Source organism: Syngnathoides biaculeatus, chromosome 19 (genome assembly GCF_019802595.1).
Source record: "Syngnathoides biaculeatus isolate LvHL_M chromosome 19, ASM1980259v1, whole genome shotgun sequence".
Taxonomy (NCBI): Eukaryota; Metazoa; Chordata; class Actinopteri; order Syngnathiformes; family Syngnathidae; genus Syngnathoides; species Syngnathoides biaculeatus.
In genome coordinates, this window is record NC_084658.1 from 16,721,556 (window position 1) to 16,744,492 (window position 22,937).

The 22,937-nt window shown below is 47.0% G+C and overlaps 1 protein-coding gene across 2 annotated transcripts in view; it reads left to right on the plus strand.

The window, feature by feature from the left end:
- Nucleotides 1–22,937, plus strand: part of LOC133492501 (serine/threonine-protein kinase H1-like) — a 71,725-nt gene that overhangs the window by 43,617 nt on the left and 5,171 nt on the right. For both annotated transcript variants that reach the window (XM_061804773.1, XM_061804774.1), the window contains 3 exons: nucleotides 18,153–18,567; nucleotides 19,571–20,046; nucleotides 20,325–20,554. In XM_061804773.1, the coding sequence (XP_061660757.1) occupies nucleotides 18,269–18,567; nucleotides 19,571–20,046; nucleotides 20,325–20,554 (1,005 nt within the window). In that variant the 5' untranslated portion in view covers nucleotides 18,153–18,268. The remainder of the gene's footprint in view (nucleotides 1–18,152; nucleotides 18,568–19,570; nucleotides 20,047–20,324; nucleotides 20,555–22,937) is intronic.

A 22,937-nucleotide genomic window follows, 5' to 3' on the forward strand; every position in this document is an offset into this window, starting at 1 on the left:
GGAGGATATCACCAACTGGTTTCTGCGCACCAAGATCAAGGACAGACTTTGTCTGATTAGCAAACGGATAACACCTTATCTGTTTATTAAATGTATACGGTCATATTTAAGCAAATAATGAAAGTGCAATTAATCTTCACAACAAAGGCAAGTGTTGCGTACAGTCGATCCTTACGGTCCAAGATTTCATCTATCCTGGTTTTGAGATCCACCTCGTTCTTCACAACCAACGGTTTGAGTCCCAAGCACAGTGGTCGGCTGTAGAAAAAAAAAAAAAACGTCATCTTGTAACAAAGACATTGTTTACCACGTCAACTTCCTCTGCGGCACGGCTATTGCTAAGTTGCCTCCGAATATAAGACCCATCAGGACCACATCTGGTTCTCTCGAGTCTTCAACTGTCCCGAAGAGCTCAGCGGCAATGCGTTTCTATTTTTTGTTTGGTTCTTTTATTTTTTTTTTTTCCTCAGTGATCTCGGGAGTTTCCTGATCACCGGAGTGTCTACTCCGTGGCGGAATTGAGCTCAGCGGCGGATGAAATGGCGTGCTCCCTTTGACTTTGCCTGACATTCAATTGCACACTTTGTTTCCCGTCCTTCTCATTTTCCTAAAGCTGTTGTTCGGCTCCCGTCTGGCTGCCTTTCATCACTCGTTTAGTCGAGCCTGGCATTGCGCGCGTCACCCGTTGGGAGACCCGCGGCCAAGCGGGGAGATGCGATAGGAATGATCGGTTGCCGCGTTTCCGCACATCTGTCAGCCTTTAATTCTCCGCTGACGGGCGAGTGCGGGGAAAGTTGCGCGCAGGCGTGTGAATCCTGAGTTGAGATAAAAAAAAAAAAAAAAGGCAAAACAATTTAAAACATGCCTCGGAAGAGCAGGCTTTAGTCCCGGAGAGCGATATCGGCTAATGTCCTGCGGCCTGCGGGATGTAAAGTTATCTTCCCAAAGTCTTTCCTGGCTCGCCGGAGTTGTAAACCCTCCACCTCGTCGAGGGCCCGGACAGTATGGACGGCGAGATAAGACTTGTTTAAGGGCCGCGTTGTTTATTCAAAGCGTAAACAGGCGGGGGAAAGGGGCGGCGACGGCGGAGTGGAATGTCACTGTTTTATCGCGTCGGCCGTATAAAACGCAGGTGTTGCCGCTGATTCCGCAAGGCGCCGGTTGAAAAGCGCGCAAGGCGACGTTCCACCGTTTGGGTTTAGTCCTTGAAATGGCCTCAGTCCGAACGCCACCAAAACAGAAATGTGCATTTTATTGGATTTCTTTGAGGAGTCGTTTTTATGACTGATGAATTTAAAGTCGAGAGTTTTTTTGTTGTTGGGAAAATGCTTTAAAATGTCATTCAAAGCACTGAATTAAAAAATGTCTGTCAATTGAAAAAAAATCAAATCCCAAGCGGGTGAATACTCCGTTCCACTTTGTTTATGCAATTTCTTGATTTTTTTTTTTTTTTTTTTTTTTTTGGGGGGGGGGGTGTTTTCAAATCCATTTCGCTTCGGAATGTAAGCACGCGATCCGAGTGGCTCCTGTCGGACATTCGTCGGCGTCTAACCGGGAGGTGACTCTTTAAATGATGAATATTTGAGTCATTAGCTCAATGAATTATTCATGAGCGTGACTGCGCGAGAGCCTGAAGGTTCCTCATGATTTGAATAAAGTGCGGCGATCATCTTGCAATACGGCAACCGGGAACAACAGTCGACAGTGCTGTGGTGGGCGTGGGAGTGTTTGTGTGAGTCTGCACGCTTTTTCCTGGACCTGCTACGTTTGGTGGTTCGCTTCCATGCCTCGCGTGCCTCCCGCGTGCTAACTAGCTCCTCGTTGTGCCAAAAGCTGCGTCCGCGAGTCATTGAAAGCCTCTTTTTCAACCCAAACCCAGACTTCTTAACCTTGCATCGAAACCCGAGCCAATGTCTGGAAGCTTAAAGGTCACCCACTGTGTCACCCCTATAAACATTCTAAAATAGATATTGAAATGAAAAACACAATTAATTAGCCATATTGGCTGCATTTACTGTCCGGCGACGTCACCCCGGACGTTCGCCACTGAAAACACGCTGTGGCCCCCAATGTAGGACACTCCCCTTCAGTCACGGAAGCTCTTTTCGAAGTGTCTGGGGCAAAATTACCCTATTGTTTAGATGACATGCGGATCACGGCCAAGCCACCTCCCTGCCCTATCTACCTCCACACGGCGGTGATAAACGACCACTTCTGCGACGGCTCGGCCTTGTCGACAAGGCCGGGAGGGCCGAGCTAGCTGACTCGGACTTGTCGACGAGGCCGGTAGAGATCCACAAGGCCTGCGGAGGCCGTCCTTCAGCGGCTGCTACATGGAAACCTTCCAATGCGCACATTTAGCAAGCCTGATTTATGGAGTACGCCCCGCACCACAATTGTTTTCTTTTTAGTAGCTGTGTACACACCTACCTGTCATTTGGAACCCACAAAGCTCTTGTCCGTTGCACCCGTCCAATCCATTTTTCACGACGAACCGGGTCTCTCGGAATCTTACGATGGGTAAATCCATCCTCCCGAGTGTTCAAGCAATGTCCGGCAATGCGACGAGCCGGCATTTCGGCTAACGCGAAGGAACAATGAGCTACCTTCCCGGAGGTAAATCTAATAGAAACAAACAAGTCCACTTGAGGGCTGTTCTGCCATGTACGTCACTTCCTGCTTCTTCTCGAAAACAAATCCCTCGAGAGGATTTTCATGGCGGGAGTTGCAAAAAGCCAAATACGTCAAAATCATGTTTTGTGGTGAAAACCCGCATGGGTCCATGTCGGCTGCCGTTTTTTCATGAATAAGATACTAAAAATCATGCATTTCGCGACAGTGGCACTTTAAACTGGGTTTGAAACCCAAACGCTAATCCTGATTTAAAACCCAAACCCGATGATGAAATCCTGACGAACCCCCTCCCTTACTTTGAAACCCTAACCCATGTTTGGAATTCCTTACCCTGTCTTGTAAACTCCGCTGGTTGCACTTTTGCGAAAAAAGCATTTCATGCGATGTTGAAGCGTCTCAGTCGTAAATATGATTTTCGATTGTTTAACGCGATTATCGCGACCGGCGCGTCCATTTCGGGCCGCTTTTTAATTGCGTATCGATCGAGAGCCTGTTTCCACGACGACGTGGTTAAAAGAAACAGATGGAGCGCGCCGGGGCGTACGATCCCGACGACTCCGCCGCGATGCGCGGCGTTCGTGTTCCTGCGTGTAAACCCGCTTGTTAGTGTCAACCCTTTTTCATCATGGAAAATAATAGAAATATTATCAGGCCGCGCGGTTGATGAAGTGATTTGTTGCAGACGGGCGGCGGCGGCGGCACTGCGGTGGCTGTAAATCAGTGCTCGTCGTTCATTAAAGGGCATAGCCCGACACATAAAGGCGCCCCCTCCCGTCCCTCTTCGCCACCGTGAAGGATGTCCTCTTTTGACTGGAACTTGAACTGTGCTGCTTGCACAAGACGACTTTTTCACGTGGTTTCATGTGAAGAGGAGGACCTCACGTGTTCCCGATCCTTCAAATGGTTCCCAGCATGCATTATTGATATGTTGAAATGCACACGGGCTTGCTCGTGAGTCAATTACGCGAGATCGTGTCAAATTCGTACTCCAGTTGCGAGATGCGTCCTGAAATCACATTTTCACGATAACTCTTCATTGAAACCCCAACTCGAGTTTAAATCCCGACTTTGGACGACCGAGCAAGACTGTAAACGCTCATTTGAAACCCTGACCCGGGTGTGAAACCATAATCCTGACTGACATTAATAATCCTAACATTCCAGTCCTGAAGCTCAAGCCCCAATCCTTGTTTGAAAGCATATTTTGAAAGACTAGTAATTATTTGGAACCCTCACGAATCCCTAATTGGAAACCTGAACACTCATTTGAACCGCTAACTTGAAGGCTTTGCCTTGACTTGCTTCCTGAATCTAAGCTCAAGACCCTACTTTGAATCTTGGCACAGTTTCCAGGATTGACATGGTCATGCAGTGAACTTAGTAGTTCCAAAGTGTCGTGTCGGCAGCTAAATTTTATCTGATCCAAATGTTAGCAATCCGCTTAACCAGACGATTTTGACTCTTGTGAAAAGTCCTGAATGATGTCAGCGGTGAGGACCCGTCATGCGGTGTGTAGCGGAGGCCGTTTGGCATTGTCGCCCACCAAATGTCACCTCCTTTATTTTGTGCCGAGCGGCAAATAGCGGCGACCTTCCGCCCAAAGTCGAGAGCAGTTGTTGCTGCCTCACATTCCTCATTTTTCCAACACCAAAATGTCAGCGGTGACATCACAACGACTTCGGCTTCCTGTGCAGAAAAATGGACGCGGTGGTTTGTTCGATGCTTATTTAAAATACCCCCCCAAAGCAGACAGGGGGCTAATGGAAATTAGCATCGCAGTTCCAGTATTTATAAACCTTCACATCAGTACACTTTTAACACACACAGAACTGCAACCCATGTAAAGAGTATAAAATGAAAGAACATTGGATATTTAAATCGGAAAAGGCCACCGAACCCTAACCCTAATCGTAACTCTGTAAATATTAATGCTAGCATAGCATTTGCAACGCCATAGATGAGTTATTCGGACTGCTAGATACTCAATTTCATGTTGATTTGTGAGGAACTAAATTAAATAGTAAGTTAGACTGGCATTTCTTTAAATATCTTTTAAGTCAGTGATTAGGTCGTTAGTCAGTTAGTAAGTCAGTCGGTCTAGTAGGTAACTCGCAATGTTGTTTGGTCTTTCAGTCGTTTGTTCGTTCAATCATCTGTTTGATCGTTTGGTCATTATTGCGATAGTAAGTTGGACTGTCATTTCTTTTCATGTCGTTTAAGTCAGTGTTGAGGTAGTTAGTCAGTTAGTAAGTCAGTCAGTCGGTCGGGTAGATAACTAGCAATGTTGTTTGGTCTTTCAGTCCTTTGTTAGTTCAATCATTTGTTTGATGGTTTGGTGATTATTTAGATAGCAAGATAGCTAGTCAGCGACATAATTAGCAAGATAGCTAGCTAGTTGTAATAATCCTAACCCAAAATACCATCTATCCATCCGTTATCCGAACCATTTATCCTCACAAAGGTCACGGGAGAGTCAGAGCCTAACCCAGCCAGCTTTGGGCGAAAGGTGCACTAGACCCTGAACAGGTCGCCGGTCAGTCACAGGGCAGATATCAACACCATCACTGCGCAGGAATCGATCCCACGTTGCCCGCACCAAAGACCATCAGTCTCTCTAACCCAAAAATACCAAATAAAATTTGGGCTAAATTGCCTGATGCCGTTTATCCTTCAATAATTCTTACTGTCCGTATTCATCTCGCTGTCAAGAATTTCGTTTTGGAGCCTCCCCGAATGCTCATCAGCAACTACAAAGCCAGGCGGATCCCTCCGGAAGCACTGTTTGGATTTTAGAATCGCGTTTGTGCGACTGTCGTGATTGCACACGCGCGCGTGCTAGCCGAGCGCTATGCAAATGACTATTTTCGTCCGTAATTGTTTGAGCAAGATTGATGTCTAAATCCGTGCGGCCGTGGCACGAAACCCTCCCGAATGGAGTCGCTCGTCCGTGTCCGACACCCCCACCCCCACCGCTAACTCCCTCCGTCGCCCGTTCGCTCGCTAACTGCCTTTCTTCCCTCGCAAAAGCTTAAAAGTGGCATCTGGACACTTTGGCAGTTTTCAGCGAGAGGTGTTGAGCGCTGACTTTAATGAAGATGCATCACGCCTGTTGCAGATTTATCTGCGCTCATATGCCCGAGCAGATGCTCGCCGAGTGAACCCTACTCTTCTTCTTCTCTTTTTTCTCTCTCTCTCCCTTTCCCCCATCAAAGCAAACAGTGGCGAGGAGCCCAGTTAAGCAGCACCCGCAAAGCATGCTGGGAGCTCGGGTGGAGACGAGGAATTCAACCGTTTCTCCGTCCTCCATCTCTCATCCGCGCGTTCAGTCGTCTAATTTAAAACTCAACTACGTTACTTTGTTAGTCTCGCTTTTGAATAATCGTTAGTGTCATTTTCAATACTTGATCATTATTGAGGTAGTTCGTTCGTTAGTCAGTTTAATTTTGTATTATTACTGTATTTGAATTTGGTCTCCTGAGTTGTTTGGTTAGTAACTAGTCATAACTCCCCCAAATTTTTGTTTTTGGGTTCAAGCTCCATAAATTGAAGTGTCTATCTTCCAAATCCACTGTGTGTCTATAAATCTAAAATTATCATATTTATATATATGCGGTTGCCATACAACACTTGAATTTGACCTTGCATGAAACGTTAGCGTGTAGCTACATCCGCGCACGCTTGTTTGTGTGCTCCCACGAGCACAAAGGTGGATCGTATTCCCACCGCTACATCTTTATCGCAATAAGAAGCCCGAAGCGCATCTCATTTCCTGGAGGGGCCCCGACCGCCGATTGGTATCCCGCGCTTGATTTACGCTAACGCTAATGTCGAGACGAGTCCTCGGGCCGTCCACGCGTGATCTGCTTTGTGCCAATTTGCGTTTAGCGCTCCCTTTGACCTCCGTCTTATCTGCCAGACGCAGGCGTGGAGGAGTGCGCGAAGCAAACGCAAACGTTTATTGACTTGTAAATATTCGAAATGGAACGGCCGCGTCCTCGCGAGGTGTTTCCAATTACGATGGGGTAATAAGACGCCTTTGTCGGGTCAGCCCGGGCGCGTCTCGTCGCTTGATTGCTTCGGCGGCTAAGACGTGAAGTGGCGTACTCGACGGCGTGGCGCTAGCACTTTTCTCCTCGTGGAATCCGAGCAGGTTGCCACGTTTATATTATGCTGGTCTTCATACGAGGACTGTTGCACGTGTAAAAACGTGGTTCCTTGTTTGTTTGGTTTTTTTTTGTTCCTCTCTCCTACATCGGCAATTCCGTCCGCTCGAGAGCGAACACGACTTTGCAGCGTAATTGGCCGCAACGTCTCCGGTGGTACCTGCAGCGCGGGTGTTGCTATATATTGACGCCAACGGAAAACAATCCAAACAAATAAGCTTCCCCCGCCTGCTGTGATCGTCGCTACGAAACCGACGCGTTAATTTTTCTTCAAGTGGGAAAATGTCTCGCCTGCCTCTCTTTATTATGAAGACGTGACGGTGACCATCTGGTGACCGGGTCGCTGTTGACTCGATAGCTATGAAAACGCAGCTCAAACAGTTCGAAAATTAAACGCAGACCGCGCCGTGCTGAAATGGAATGAAGAAAATCAGCTCTAAGTGTGACAGTAAAAGGTTTTTGTGGTTCTCTTTGCTTTCAATCCGTTGAGTGGCACCATCGGCACTTAACGACGAGCACGATTACTAACTGCCGCTTCTGGGAATTCCGCTTCATCCAACCGACCAAAAGTCATCCGCAAGTTTGGACCGGGAGCGGCGTTTCGTCCTGAAGACATTTTTACTTTTACTGCACTTTCATTATTTGCTTAAATATGACCTTATACATCGAATCAACGGATAAAGTGTCGCCCATTTGCTAATCAGACAAGGACGTGTTGTGGAGCCGGTGGTTGTCCTTGATCTTTGTACGCAGAAAACCGGCTGGCGCCATACTCCTCTCCCAGGCATTGCCGTGGAGACAAACGACACCAGATAAGGAGAGGAAAGTTACCATCCCGGCCCAGGATCTGACTGCGGGGGGCCCGCCACTTCTACCATGGACCCATACATATAAAAACCTCGTGTTACTGGGCAGCTTTTGTCTTCTTCTTTGGCTATCCTGCCAGAAGACACACGTCTCGTGTGCGGCAGATACCTAGATAAGACCCGGACGTCTGTACTGCACATTCCGTTGTAATAAATCCCTTTCCTGTTAACTTTTTCTAATCATTGGTCATAACTTCCTCGACTCGCGAACACGCGTAGGGTCAAAACTCGCAAATCCCTGCAGTCCTAAAATGGCCGACCTCCGCCGAGACCAAACGCACGCAATTAAGGAAATTAAAATTGCCTTCAGTGATTAGCATCAATTAAGTGATTGACACATGCTGAGGAAGTGGAGAGTTATGAGAAAATGCGTCTTGTCGGAGTTGTGAACGTCATCGTTCAGTTCTTACGGTTTTGCTTTGTAGTATCAGATCGAAATAGTCCACATCCCTTTGTTTGTATAAATCACGACTTGTTTTAACTTTGTCGTAATGTCCCAACCTGGAGAGTCGGCATTCATTCATTCATTCCTTCGTGTCGGTCATTTTAACTTTGTAGTAATGTCTGAGTAGGGTTGAGTCCTCGCGTATTCATTAATGTATCGTAGACGTTCCCTCCTTCAGAAGAAAGTGGAGAGAGTGGAAAAAAGGTGAGGGGGGGGGGAAATGTCAAAGTTGAATTAAATGAAATAAATGGCTGGCGGACTTGTGGGAGTTCCAAAGGACGTCTTCTGTCTTTTTTATTTTTTTTAATTCCTCCCCGCTGAAGGAGCAGCTGAGCCAATTAGGCGGCGGATTAAAAGCGGGACCCCGTGACCCGGCAGACACTCGATAATCACCGGCCCCGTCATTAAGCGCCGGATCGCGAGCGCTGATTTGCTTCCTTATTACGGCTCGGCCACGGTCTCGCGCGCCTCCGGCATCGTGACGTTTCGTGGCCTCCCCGAACGCGGGGTGACTTTGAGGCCGGCGAATGCACCGACGCCGCTCGCTACTTTGTCAGCTATCTGTTAGCACACGTATTGTCTTGACGTCTTACTTACCTTGATTGATCTACTATGAACTAATTCCAAAAACAAAACGTTAAAATATCTTGAAAAAGCTGATTTGCCACTTAATTCCAAAAGTTTTAGCCATGGCTGCCTCTACGGCTAAATGCTAACACCGCTTGAGCGACAGGTGACAATCAGAAAAAAATTCCAAGGAATTTGGGGAACCATCGTTGCCTCGACTTGAAGACGTCAACCTTTTCCTCTCCTCAACTCTCCTCCGTCAGCGTCCCGCACTGACAAAAAAAAAAAATTCTTCCGTGACGAATGCCGCCGTTCTCCCGTGGAGCGTCGTAAATAAACCCAGCGCCGGCGAGGCCGGGAAATTGTACCATGATGAATATCGAGAGAGGGCGCTGGGCGACGGTTTTGTCAGGGCGCAGCTTTGAAATGTGGCTTTGCGATCGGCCGACAAGTCGTTCGGGGGATGCGCGAGAGGACGCCGCCAACAAGCTCCGCTGATGGACTGTCGGCCGCGTAGGAATCGCGACGGCAGAGGGCAATGCGCTAGCCAAGCTAATGACCTAGCATGTGCGTGCGTCCCCTCATCGAGGTTTCAACTTGACCACATCTGGGCGCCACCATCAATTGAGCCATTTTTCATCTTTGGCCAAATTTAGGAATTTCGGATTTTCCCTAACCCTTGGGTCCGTTACTTTTGCCTCCAACGCCAGTCAGACCTTAAATACTCCCTGACGATATCCGTCCGAACACACAACCTTAATCAGTTCACCCATCCATTCATCTTTCATCACTCCATCCAACTCCCACCATCAATTCCCAAACATAAACTACCAAGTTAGCCAACCATCTGCCAACTATCGTCAATCCATCCATCCCTCCATCCTTTTCTTCTTCCAGCCCAGTCATCCTTCCATCAATCACGAACCCAAACCTTGATCAGTTCACCCGTCCAGTGCTTTCCTCTCATCCATTCATCTTTCATCACTCCATCCAACTCCCACCATCAATTCCCAAACATGAACTGCCAAGCTAGCCAACCGTCTGCTAACTATCGTCAATCCATCCATCCATCCATCCACTTCCCGGCCTTTTCTTCTTCCAGTCCACTCACCCTTCCATCAATCACTAACCCAAACCTTAATCAGTTCACCCGTCAAGAGATTTCCCCTCATCCATTCATCTTTCATCACTCCATCCAACTCCTCCCATCAATTCCCAAACATAAACTGCCAAGATAGCCAACCACCTGCCGACTGTCATCCATCCATCCATCCATCCATCCATCCATCCATCCACCCATCCACTTCCCGGCCTTTTCTTCTTCCAGTCCACTCATCCTTCCATCAATCACTCACCCGTCCCCCACCCCGGGGCATCGTGGATTTATCTGCCGTCCGGCCACCGCTCAACCGTTTCCCCATCATTCCATCTTTCATCGCAAATAACCCGCCTGTCGAGCAATCCGTCGGTCAGCCCTCCCTCCCTCCCTCCCTCCGTCCGTCCGTCCATCCCTTCATCTCGCATCCATCTGTTTACCGCTCCCCTGCATTTTATTTACACTCATGTCAGACGTCGGCCCACATTCTCTCTGTGCCATTTCAATCATCATCATCATCATCAAAATAATAATCCCTATTGTGGTTGTTATTATTATTATTATTATTATTATGTGCAGTCACTGCACTTTCACTTTCTCGCCGACGTCTTTCTTTACTTAAATGGTTTCTAAGTACACGCTGTCCCCTCGTTCACCCGAGCGACATTTCTTCACACTCTCGGTCGAAAAGGTTTCACTGCGTCCATTAACTCCGTCCGTGGATGGTCCGTCATATTGCTCAATCAAAACTAAATGGCTTGATTCTTAGATACATATCAGATTTTATTTTCCTTTTCCTGCATTCATTTCTCTACACGGACCGACACTGATTCTCTTCCTAACACCAGCCAACTGCACTCTTTGCCTTTTCAAGCCCCACACATTCAAAGTCACAGATGTAGAACGTAAGAATGGTGATGCCAAGTGGAGCAAAAAATAAATGCAAAAAAAAATTCGCACCTCACATGCTTATTTTGTTTTGATATGACGGAATAAGTTTAAGATTTAATTGAAATTAACAAATAAATATATGGCCACTGTTGCGCAGATTTTGCTCTTAGTGTCGTTTTTTTTTTTTCATCCGTCCATTCATTTTCTATCGATTTTCCGGGTCGGGTCGCGGGGGAAGTAGCTTCAGCAGGGATACGCAGACATCCCCTTCCCCAGCCACTTCTTCCAGCTCCTCCGGAGGGATCCCGAGGCGTTCCCGAGCCAGCCGAGAGACTAGTCTCTCCGGCGTGTCCCGGGTCGTCGTCGTGGTCTCTTTCTGGTGGGACGTGCCCGGAACACCTCACCAGGGAGGCATCCGGAATCAGATGCCCCAGCCGCCTCATCGGGCTCCTCTCAATGCGGAGGAGCAACGGCTCGACACTGAGCCCCTCCCGGATGTCCGAACTTCTCACCCGTTCTCCGAGGGAAAGCCCGGACAGGTGAGGGAGGGAACGTAGATCGACCTTTGCCTTTCGACTTGGCTCCCTCTTTACCACAACGGACTGCGGACCACGGTCTCTGATTTGGAGGCGTCGATTCTCATCCCAGCCGTTTCACACTCGGGCGCGGACCGCTCCAGCGAGAGTCGGAGATCGCGGCTCGATGAAGCCAACAGAACCACATCATCTGTCAAATACCAAAACATGTCAAATTAATTCGAGCGATATGTTAGTGTTAAAGCAATTAGCATTTTTGCTCAATTTCGTTCAGTTGAAGTATTTTGGAATGTCTTCAAAAGAGTAGAAGGAGAATGCTGTTGCCCAAACAAACAAAAAAATCATATCTTCCTTTTCACCTTGCCAAGCACACGGCGTGAACGAGTTTTTCTAAGCGCCGCCATCCTTCGACTGAGCCACCCAAAACGGGCTTTCAAAACGGTGTGAGCGACATGCTGCTTCACCAAGTCCGCAGCCTCTTCTGGTAAATTTCCCCCGCACTTAGTTTCAAATGTTTGCCTCGCTAGCAAAGACAGACACCGAAAGCTAATTGAACGCGCGGCGCCCCTTCAAACGCAGCGGGGCAAAACGAGCGCCGTTCGCGATTGCTTTTTGATTGATGCGCGAGCGGGCGCTCATTAGCGGGCCGCTCTCGTGGCGGCGCGAATTAGCCCAGCTTGTCTCTGCGGCGATGATGCACGATGGGACATGACAGGTGGCAGGCGTCCCCGCGTCTTAACTGCGCCGCTCAAACGGGGACCCTTCGTTAGATACCTCGGGCCCGATTTTGATTGACACGCTCAGAGAAATATTAATATTTGTGACATTTGAGGAAGAAGTCAGTTAGCTCGACACCTGATTCTGGTCGGGGCTCATTTGGAAGAATCGCCTGGTAGGAGTTTGTCAAAGCTCCAACCACAGTGGCGGACTTCCTGTTAAATTTCAGGCGTGGCTCCTTGAGACTTTTTTGTTTGTTTTATAATCCACCAGATTTTGCGTAGATTTTGTGCAGAATATTCCAACGTTTTATATTTTTGGGTAATTTAATCCAGTGTAATAAATGTGTTATGCACAGTTCAGTTGTATTTAACTACAAGTACATTTGCATAATCCCGCAATGTTTTTTGTTTGTTTTTTTCCAAATCACTTTTTTCCAGGGAGCAAATTTAATTGAATTTTCACCTGCTGTACATCTTACTTTTACCACAACAGAAGTAATATTTGAATATTCTTGTTTTTAAATACAGCATAAATGATTAAAGCGTGTATTGTGTTACAGTGGCTAGCAATAGCATGAAGTATCTTCTTTTTTTATATATACTGTAAGATGCATGAGAACCACAGGCCCAGGGTACCTGCTGTATATCAATTTCAAGATATAGAAATGATTTGATTCAATGTGTTATTTCCAAAGCAAAAACCAAAAACAAAAAAAAAAGAGAAATTGTGCCGGGAGTCTTATATCAAGACGCGGGCGTGAAGGCAGACGCAACCTTTGCGTGATCCATCGGCTCCCCGCGCTCACCTTTCCCGGTGACGGATGGCCGCGTAGACGGAAGATCGCGGCGCCGACGGCGGGTCGTCGTCCGCCGGGTTAACGACGCAAAGTGGCGACGCGGCGCTCGTCTCCTTTTTCATTCCGTCCCGCCGTGGAAACGGGACCACAGAAAGGTTACGCGTTTCTTTTGTCCCATCCTCAATTGGAGTAGAAACGAGCCCATCCATCCATTTTCTGAGCCGCTTATCCTCACAAGGGAGGGCCGTTGCCTATCCCAGCTATCGGACGAACACCACCGATGAGTATACCTTGAGTCTTAAAGGGGAAGTCCACTCATTGAAAAGAACAATGTAACATTTTCATCAGATATCATTTACGGTTGTTAAGGTTGAGATTCGGACACAAACATAGAAGAGTTTCACGCCTACTGGACCTGAGTAAAGGGGAAGTCCACTCATTGAAAATAATGTAGCAGATCGGCCATGTCATTGCTACTGTAACTTTAAGATAAAGATTTTCATCAGATTTCATTTAAGGTTGTTTATATCGGCGATTTTAAATGTTCCCGGTCGCTGGCATTTTGGCGAGTCACATGACCTACGTGCAAGGATGCGACGTGTCCTGCGTCTGCGGCGATTTCTCGGATTTATCGTCATCTGATGAAGAAATGGAAGTATCGGTCGATCGGGACGACGGAGGAAAACGTCCATGCAGATTTGAACCCGTGGCTGTCAATCATGTTGAACATTCCGACGAATGAAGCGGAGAGTCTGACTGCTCGGAGGCCTACGTGCGGGATATAAATGCGTAAACAAAGCAGCCGGCGCGAGCGAGCTCCGGGTGCCTTTGTTTACGCACTTGTGTCTTATGAGGATAAATCCGAGAAATCGGCGCCGACAATAACTGCGCGGGAACGTAACCGACCTTCAGGTTGAGCACGTGACTTTTGTTTGAATGCAACAGGTAATTGTATCTTCTGCCATCTGGTGGAAGGGCATGAAATTGCTCTGCCGGCATGGAAAATCTTCCAAAAGCTTCCCGATCAACCGATACGTCGATTTCTTCACCAGATGAGGATAAATCCGAGAAATCGGCGCCGACAATCACCGTGTAGGAACGTAACCGAACGTCGGGTTGAGCACGCGCACGGAGGTCATGTGACTCGCCAAAATGCCAGCGACCGAGAAACATTCAAAATTTCCGATGTAAACAACTTTAAATGATATCTGATGAAAATCTTTATTTTAAAGTTACAGAAGCAATGACGTGGCCGATCTGCTACATTATTTTCAATGAGCGGACTTCCCCTTTACTCACGTCCAGTAGGCGTGAAACTCTTCTATGTTTGTGTCCGAATGTCACCCTTAACAACCGTAAATGATATCTGATGAAAATGTAACATTGTTCTTTTCAATGAGTGGACTTCCCCTTTAAATTGAAAATCCTGCTGTTATTGGCAGACGGTGACATCATCATAACATCATATTTACCCAAATGTTAAACAAGTAATTGAGAGAGATGGGCGAGGTTGAAATGCCGAGCTTTTCTTTTGGCCGCGAAAAGAACCCCAAATTACTTGGTGAACGTCGGACGCCGTCATCGCTTCAAAATGTTTCCGGCACCGCATAAAACTGCCGATCTGAGCGCAAATCGATGGTATTCCGCATCGAGACGCAATTGGAATGATACATTTATCCAATTTCCTTCTCAGTGGTGCCTCCCTTTTCGTTTACGGCGAGAAGCACGGGCGCTAACGAAGTCGCTGACGAAATCAGCTCGCTCGGCGTGATGTCAAGAGCGGGTTGGGGGAGATTTGGAAAAATTTGCCTTTTCAAGGAGAACGCGGTGGAAAAAAAAAAAATGAAAAAATGCCACCAGCAAAGTTCAAATCTGTGGTGATTGATTGCACGTGATGCCGAGAAATTAAAAGAAATGAACAATTTGCATTTTAATCACATTATTAGCGCCACTTAAAGGAATTTGTTAGTCGTGATTAGTTCGGCGCCGGAGTGACAGGAAGCAGCGGGACCTCGACGGAATTATCTAATGCTCGCGGAATGCGCTTACATGCTGCGCGGTAAAAGCTCGTCAGAAAGGAAGAAAACGTGTTTGGGCGTGATACGCGCTCGGCTGACGTCGCCGCCATTTTGCCGCCGCGTCAACGTGGCGCACTGATGGATTTGTCGCGTGTATTACGCTCGCGTCACTTCTGTTTTTTGCCGTGAGCCAAGCTAAATAATTCAGAGCATGCCGGATCATCTGTACCCACCCCAAAAAAAAAAAAAAAAAAAGAAGCTCACACGAGTCAGCGAAGGACAAAAAAATCAGCATTAAAATGCAGTCGTGATAATGTACAATAACTGAAAATCAGAAGGGAAGCCGCCGACGGCTCGGTGGGGTTCTGAGCGGCCCGAAGGTCCGGAAGCTCGCTAGCGTGCGTCGCCGTGTCGTTCATCAGCGCGGGCGGCCATCACGCCCACACGCCACCGACTCCCCGGAGGCGGGGGGGGCTTCTCAAGGGCGATTTGCCGCCTCGGTGCTGACGTCAGATGTGCTGCACAAAATTTCAGCTCCAAAAAGGGAAAAAATCGGGGGGGAAGGGGTACTTAAAAAAAAAAAATAAAAGGTTAGAGACCATAATTCATTTTTTTTTGGGGGGGGGGCATAAATTGTGTCATGTAAGTAAGTTGAATGTTTGTGCAGTAGCAACTAAAAAGTGAGACATTACTGCAAACGTGCTTTATGCATTCCAACCCCCGCTGCCATATATGCGGTCACTGGACATTAAAAATGCTTTCAAAAAAGTCATACAGTATGTACAAATAGTTTGAAATCATGGGTGGTGTTTTGCCCGAAAGCTACGGCGACGTGTCCCACCACATTTGGTGAATTCAACACGTAAATATCAAATATTTTGAGTCATTAGAGCGTACAGTTATCGAAGCTATGCATATTACTACGTGTCCCACAAGTACAGTACAACCTCGGTTCTCGACCGCAATCCGTTCCAGAGGGCGGTTCGAGAAGTGATTTGTTCGAAATCCGAATCGATATTTCCCATTACAATGAATGGAAAAAGAAATAATGCGTTACAAGCCGGAAAAAAAGGGGCTTTTTAAAGCATTTGTTTTCGCTTTCCCTGATAATAAACTGCATACTAAAAATACATGTATAGTGTAAATACTTTATATAATGAAATAATTTAAGAAAAATATTTATTTTTTTGTTTGAAATGTATGTTTTAATAGTAGAGTAGGCTAGGCCGGGAGTGCATTGCCGTATCTGTAGCAGCTCGGCCCCCCTGCCTTGTAAACTTTTTTTTTTTAAATGAACAAAAGTGCAGAATAACTTTAAACGACCAATAATGAGGGAGGAAAAAGCAAAGAAAAATTTGTTTTTTAATTTTACAAAAAGTAACATACAAAAACATTAACTCGAGTTAGCAAAATCTTAGAAACTAAACAAAAATGCAGTAATGCTCATGGAATTATTAAAGTTCACGAGAAAAAAAGCAACGCAAAACTATCAACTATCAAATATCTTTGGTGGGGGTGACTCCCTCCCAGAAGTTCTTTATTTTTTTTTAATTAATAGTCCTTAATAGGAAGAAAAAACAGGAAGTAAATGTAGCTACCGGCACACGTCTGCGTAAAGAGGCTGCGTTATACATAATAACAAAGTGGGTCAGCTGGTCGGGCCGCACACGTTACGTTTTTTTCCGGCTTTTTTCGGGGCGTTCGAGTACTGGATTTTCGTTGGAAATCAGAAGCAAAAAAATCTTTCATTCGAAAACCGATTTGTTCGAGAACGGGGACGTTCGAGAACCGACTATTCACTGTATTCATTTTTTTTTCCCCCACATCGGAAATGATGTATTACAGTGGACACCGTTCATAAACGTGCAAAAATAATCACCGTTAAATCTGGATGGAAGGAAATTTGTCCGAAAGCGAATGCTATGCATCCAAATGTTTGTGCAGAAATGAAAAAATCAAAATAAAAATCACATTTTGCTGCAGTCACTTAACATAAACACGTCAATAATGTCTTTTTAGACAGTCGCACAAGACTTAGTCTTAGTACGTGTGCATGTGTGGCCACGCGTGTTGTAAGTCGCGAAGAGCGATATTAAATATTTATGTTGTGTGCATGAGTGTGCGAATGTGGGTGTCAAACCAAGCAAACAGTGTGTTTATTAAGGGGGGGGGGCTTGGTGGGGGTTGGGGGGGGGGGAGTATGTGATGCAAGACATGCAAAACATGTCCACGAAACCATTTTGTCATTTCTCATCTCGGCTGCCACCCACACACACACGCAAACATATTTTGCCGTGTGCTATATTTTATCTTTAATGAACCTCAGTGGCTGCTAGTAATCATCGCTTTTATTTACATTCAAATCGAAACTCCTTTATGGGGTGGGGGGCCAGTGATAGATGGTGATAGCTTTCCCCGCCAAACGCGTTTTTTGTGAGCGCTCGCGTGAAAGCGACAACAACAAAAAGTCGACCGAAGAAGGTCCGAAGAAAAAGGCCGTTGTGCAAATTTTATTAAACGTTTGTCATACACGCAGCTGAAACATCACGTGGACGGCGACGTTTAAAAGCATTTTGTTCTACGAAGATTACGTCAAATGTTTTTGTTGTGTACCACGCGGGAGGATGAATTGTCTTTCGGTGGACACGAAGTCACTTACATAATTATGATCAAACATATACATGTATAACATTAAAAAATGTATAAAATAATATCTACACAAAATTAAAAGGCAATCAAATAAAACAAAATATTACAACTGGTAAAAATGATATTAAAAGAAAATAAAGAAAATATAATTTCCTGCCCAGAAAAAAAGTAAATATTATTCCATACCAAATAGTCCATAAGTGAAACAGTACAACTAAAATAATAAATCTACATGTCGAAAATGGATTCACATTATTCAAATGAATCATGTTACAATGTGTAATCGTCATAATAATGGTGAATTAAATGAAGGCAATAAAAATGAGTCATGATGAAGTTCAATGTTTTTTTTTAATTAAACACATATATTTCAATTAAATGTTTAATAAAAAATCATTTAATTAAACACAAATATTTCACTGAAATAAAAACTGCATTAAATGATAAAGAGTACAATTTTAAAAAATGTAATTTTTTTTTTTAATGAGACGAAAGTAATTTGAGTGATTTAGTTTCAACCATTTAAAAGTTTTTTATTGATCCGATTTAAATGAGAAATAAGGCCAAATGTGACCTATTTCATCGAAAAAGTCTCTTGAAGAACAACACGCTAATTTTGTAAAGAAATGGTTTTGAAAGCGCAGCGGCTGTTTTATTGACACTTTGCTGCGATGTCAGCTGCTCCATTGTGTCCGTCCTCCACGTTGCCGCTTGGCCGCTTGAGCGACGACAATGCCTTCAAAGCGCTTCCTGTTTTCCTGACTTTTGCAGTTTCAAGATGGAGAAGCGCCACAAACAGAGCCACACCTGCTTGACACGAGCACCTCGTATCCAGCGCCCGGCCCCGGCCCCGGCCCAGGCCCCGGCCTCACTTCAGTGCCACTGAGATGATGGGCTGCAGCACCAGCAAGGTGCTTCCATCCCCCAAAAATATGGATAATCTTCCTAACAATAAGAATCACAAGAAGAAGAAGGGGAAGAGCTACGTGAGCGTGGTGCAGTCCCTGGTTGGCTTCACCAAAGAACGCGACTACCTCAAGGGACCAAAGAACAACAACTCTGGCTGGTTTTCCGCAAAAAGCGAGATCGGAATTTCTCCGCGACGAACGCCGATGATGGACGAAAAGACGCGAGACGAAAGAGGAGACACGTACAAGGACAAGTTTGACGCTCGAGTCACTGCCAGGTAAGAAAAATGAGCAGCGGAATCCACGTTTTAGCGTCTTGATTTTGTTTTGTCCCTGAAATGATTTCACATGAAGGCGCATTGTTGAATATTTTCCTTCTTCCTGCTCACACTCGGCAAAGGGGACAAAGGGGGATGGTCGATGACTTCAAGAGGCAATTAAACAACAACCCAGCCACACAATTCTCAAGGATCAAAGCGTCACGCATTCTTTTGCAAAACGATAACAAATGAGTGTCTTAAGCACACAATCAAGTCATAAAGTCACTTTTTACCTCATTTTCCCCCCCACTGAGCAGCAGGTTGAGACGAGCATTCAAGTGGCTCCATTTTTCTTTCCGCTTTCTGTTTTGTGCGGCGTGCCAACGTTTCCCAAACAAGGCAATAATTGCTAATCGCGCGTCCTCCCCCCGCCTTTGTAATTATGTTATCAAAAAAGCAGCGAAAACACGAAGCTCGCCACCTGCGGAGCGAGTCGCGCTCTCGGCGAAAGCGGTTGAAAAAGGAGACGGTTAAGGCTGGAATTGTTTACCGGGAGAAGCAACGGATGGCTCGACGGCAGCCCTTCGCCGTGGAACGTTCAGTTGTTTGGGTTGTGGCGGAGACATTTTGCAAACATCCGCGAATCCTGTCTGAAAATGAAAATACGTCAGCTTTTATCAGAGGTGAAATCTTGTTACTTTTGCGCTTGTCTGCGTACCCTGTTTCTGAAAAGGACCAAACCGTGACCTGACGACCACCCCGGTTTTCGTCATAACGTTACACCCCAAACAGTTCTTATCCTGGTTGTCGGTACTGCAGCTTTAAAATGCCAAGTTTGCAAGGTTATTCCGCTGCCTGTTGGTTGAATTCGGCTCTCAGTTCACTGAATCTTCCTTCTCTTGAGTGAAAATTTCTCTGTCACGCTGACAATGAGAGCGCAAGCAACCGCGCTCCAGATGTGCCGACAGATGCTCCCGCCGCGCTCCGACGACTCATCGGTGTTCCCATTCTGCCCGGTCAGATACCACATCAAGGCGCTGATCGGCCGTGGCAGCTTCAGCCGGGTGGTGCGGGCCGAGCACAGGACCAGCCGCCACCCCTTCGCCATTAAGCTGATGGAGGTGGAGACCCCCCAAGCCCGGGAGGTGTGCGCAACCGAGCTGGCGGTGCTGCGGCGGGTCCACCACCCCAACGTGGTCCGCCTGGTGGAGGTTTTCCAGGGTGCTAGGCGGGTGTACGTGGTTCTGGAGCTGGCCACGGGCGGGGAGCTTCTGGAGCGGGTCGTCTGCAGGGGGCACTACACGGAGCGGGACGCCACCCGGGCCCTGCACATGGTCCTGGCCGGGGTGGGCTACCTCCACTCGCTGGGTATCACCCACCGAGATTTGAAACCAGAGAATCTTCTTTACTACCACCCCGGTGTCGACTCTCGCCTGCTGCTCACCGACTTTGGATTGGCGACGTTTGGAGGCACTTTGGTGTCAGGTATAAATCAGAGTAAGTTGCAGGTATGTAATCCCAGCAAATCAACGCGAGTCCCGAAACAATTTCAAGCAAGACAAGTCAAGTCGCAGCACGCACAACTCAAAACCAGTTAGGAATGTATAACATTTTGAATGTTTTTTTTGTTGTTGTTTTTTTTTATGGAATCTAACCAGGCAATACAATGTCAACTTGAGTCTTTCAAAAGTTTTAGACAAGCAACCCTTAAACTGTCGACTTGAGTTTGATTCAAGTCAAGCCATCTGACTCGAGTCTCACACCTTTGGCTTCAGGTGCCCGAAGCGGGACCAGCAGCACATGGTCCTTAAGAACCACATGCGGAACCCCGGAGTACATGGCCCCAGAAGTGGTGCTGAGGAGACGCTACTCTTGCGCTGTGGACATGTGGGCTGTGGGCGTGATCGCCTACATCCTGCTGAGCGGGTCCATGCCCTTTGAGGATGACACCCGAACGCGGCTCTTCAGGTCCATTGTCAGAGGGAAGTACAGCTTCCGCGGAAATGTAAGTTACCAGTTCCGAAACGTTCCTTCGATTGTGGTGGATTTGAGCGCGATTGCAAGATGTATTGTCACGTGACCACTCATGCCCATGGAGCCTTTTCGAGGGGGCACCACCGCAGTGGGTGGGAACCAGGCGGGATCCTCAAGGTGTCAAGCTGATGTCTTAAACCAACTGAACTGAGAATCAGGTTTCCTTTCGAAAGTCCCGAAAAATGTTCCCAATCCGTAGCTGTGACTCCCTTTGGCTGAAGTTGGTCTCACCACAGCCATTGGAGTATTCCCACAAGCGGCGGCAGAAAGCCTCCAAGCTCTTTGCGAGTCTAAATGGGAAAAATGTACAGTGAGCATGTCGCAGCAGAGGCGTTCACAACGTGTGTGCGCGCAAAGAACAGAACACGGATATGCTAAATTTAGTCCATTCTCCCGCCTGCTTCGGCTCTGGCGAGAAGGCAACAAAAGGGCACCGCGTGTTCTCCGGGAGCTGGGGCGGGTATTTTTAACAATGCGGCTCGGAGGTGAGATTGGGATTGTGCCTTCACGCCGAGTTTGGATTATTCACTGGCCTGTAATCTGACATTTTAGTCCGAGGCCTTGGAATGTTATCCCCGGTGTTTACCCTCATCCACTACCGACGGAATACGCGGGGTTTACTTCAGATTTTACGCCGGCTTTCGACGTGCTTCATGTTCTTGCGCTTTGTTTTGACAACAGTCTGTCGATCAAGGCTATCTGAAGCACTCTTTGTTATTTTATTCCCAACAGCATGTTCTCTTCATTTTGTAGCATGCGCTAATTCCAAAAAGTAATTGGGTAAAGTAGTTCTTTTCAGATTTCAGCTAACATGCTAACTGCGAGTTTTTCAACATTTAACCCAGTCTCAATAGTATTTTACCAAAGACCACGACCCGGAAGACTTGTCAATCCATCAATCAACACATGACAGACTGCGAACGTAGCATGCTATTACGCAATTTCTAGCATATTCGCATTTGATGCCGTTTATACAGCCTTCAGAAATGAGATTTTATGTCCTGTCACGACAATCTTTATGGATCCGACACTTTGACACGTTAACAGTTATTTTAACACAACATACTGACGTGCTAGTTGCTAGCATTTCAGGATTTAGCCCAGTCTCGTGTAGCCTTCTGAAAAACTAGCCTCTTCTATGTTCATGACGTTGACGTAACGGCTCTGCTAGTTTGTGCTTCCGTAAACACGACTGGGCAGTGCAGCGTGTTTGTGTTTGGTTTGCTAACATAGCATGCTAACATGCTAACTGTCAGCATAGCCGAATTGCAGCCTCCTACATTGCTCGTTTACGGGTCTGCGCTTGCGTTTGGTGGATCGTCCACCAATCAGTGTGCCGATGTTCGACTCTCTGCCCCTTTCTGATTGGTTGGTTGTTGCGTGAGCGCGTCTCGGGGGTTCAGCAGTGAAATGAAGGTGACTCAACTGGCACTTTTCCCGTAACCTCACACTCTGGTTTCCTGCGTGTTGTACTCCCACGCAGTACTGCTAACACAATCACACTTACGTTACCAAGCACACACACACACACTCCTCCTTGGTGCAAGCGCCACTTGGCCGGGGGGGCTTTCGCCACAGTGTCACACTGATGTGTTTACCCAGCAGTGCGAGAGGGGAAGTGAGGAGAGGAGTCGGAGATGGATTGCAGGGGAGATCTGGGAGGCTGGCGGGGGCCGCCTGGACCACAGGTGGGCACGGAAAGCCGCTGGAGCGTTTTTTTTCCCAGACATTTCTTGACATCCTGCTTAACGTCTATGTACTAATACACTTTTTGTCCTCACTAGAAGGATGTATTTTTTTTTTTTACCCCCAATACTGCCTCGCACAACTCACAACTCAATACTGTGCCAAAGCACTAAAGAATAGATGGCTGGCGGCGGACCGAAAATCTCCCATTCCCAATTTTGTATTTTTTCACAAATTTATACTACACATGGGTATGTTATCCATCCATCCATTATCGACCGCTTTTCCGGGGTAAGTAGCTTCAGCAGGGATACCCAGACTTCCCTTTCCAGAGCCACTTCTTCCGGCTCTTCCGGAGGGTTTCCGAGGCGATCCCAAGCTAGCCGAGAGACTACGTCTCTCCGGCGTTGTCCTGGGTCGTCCTCCGGGTCTCTTTCCGGTGCGACGTGCCCGGAACACCTCACCAGGGAGCCGCCCGGGAGGCATCCGGATCAGATGCCCCAACCCCCTCATCTGGCTCCTCTCAATGCGGAGGAGCAGCGGCCCGACACTGCGGATGACCGAGCTTCTCACCCGTTCTCTAAGGGAGAACTCATTTCGGCCGCTTGTATCCGGGATCTCGTTCTTTCGGTCACGACCCACAGCTCGTGCCCATAAGTGAGGGTAGG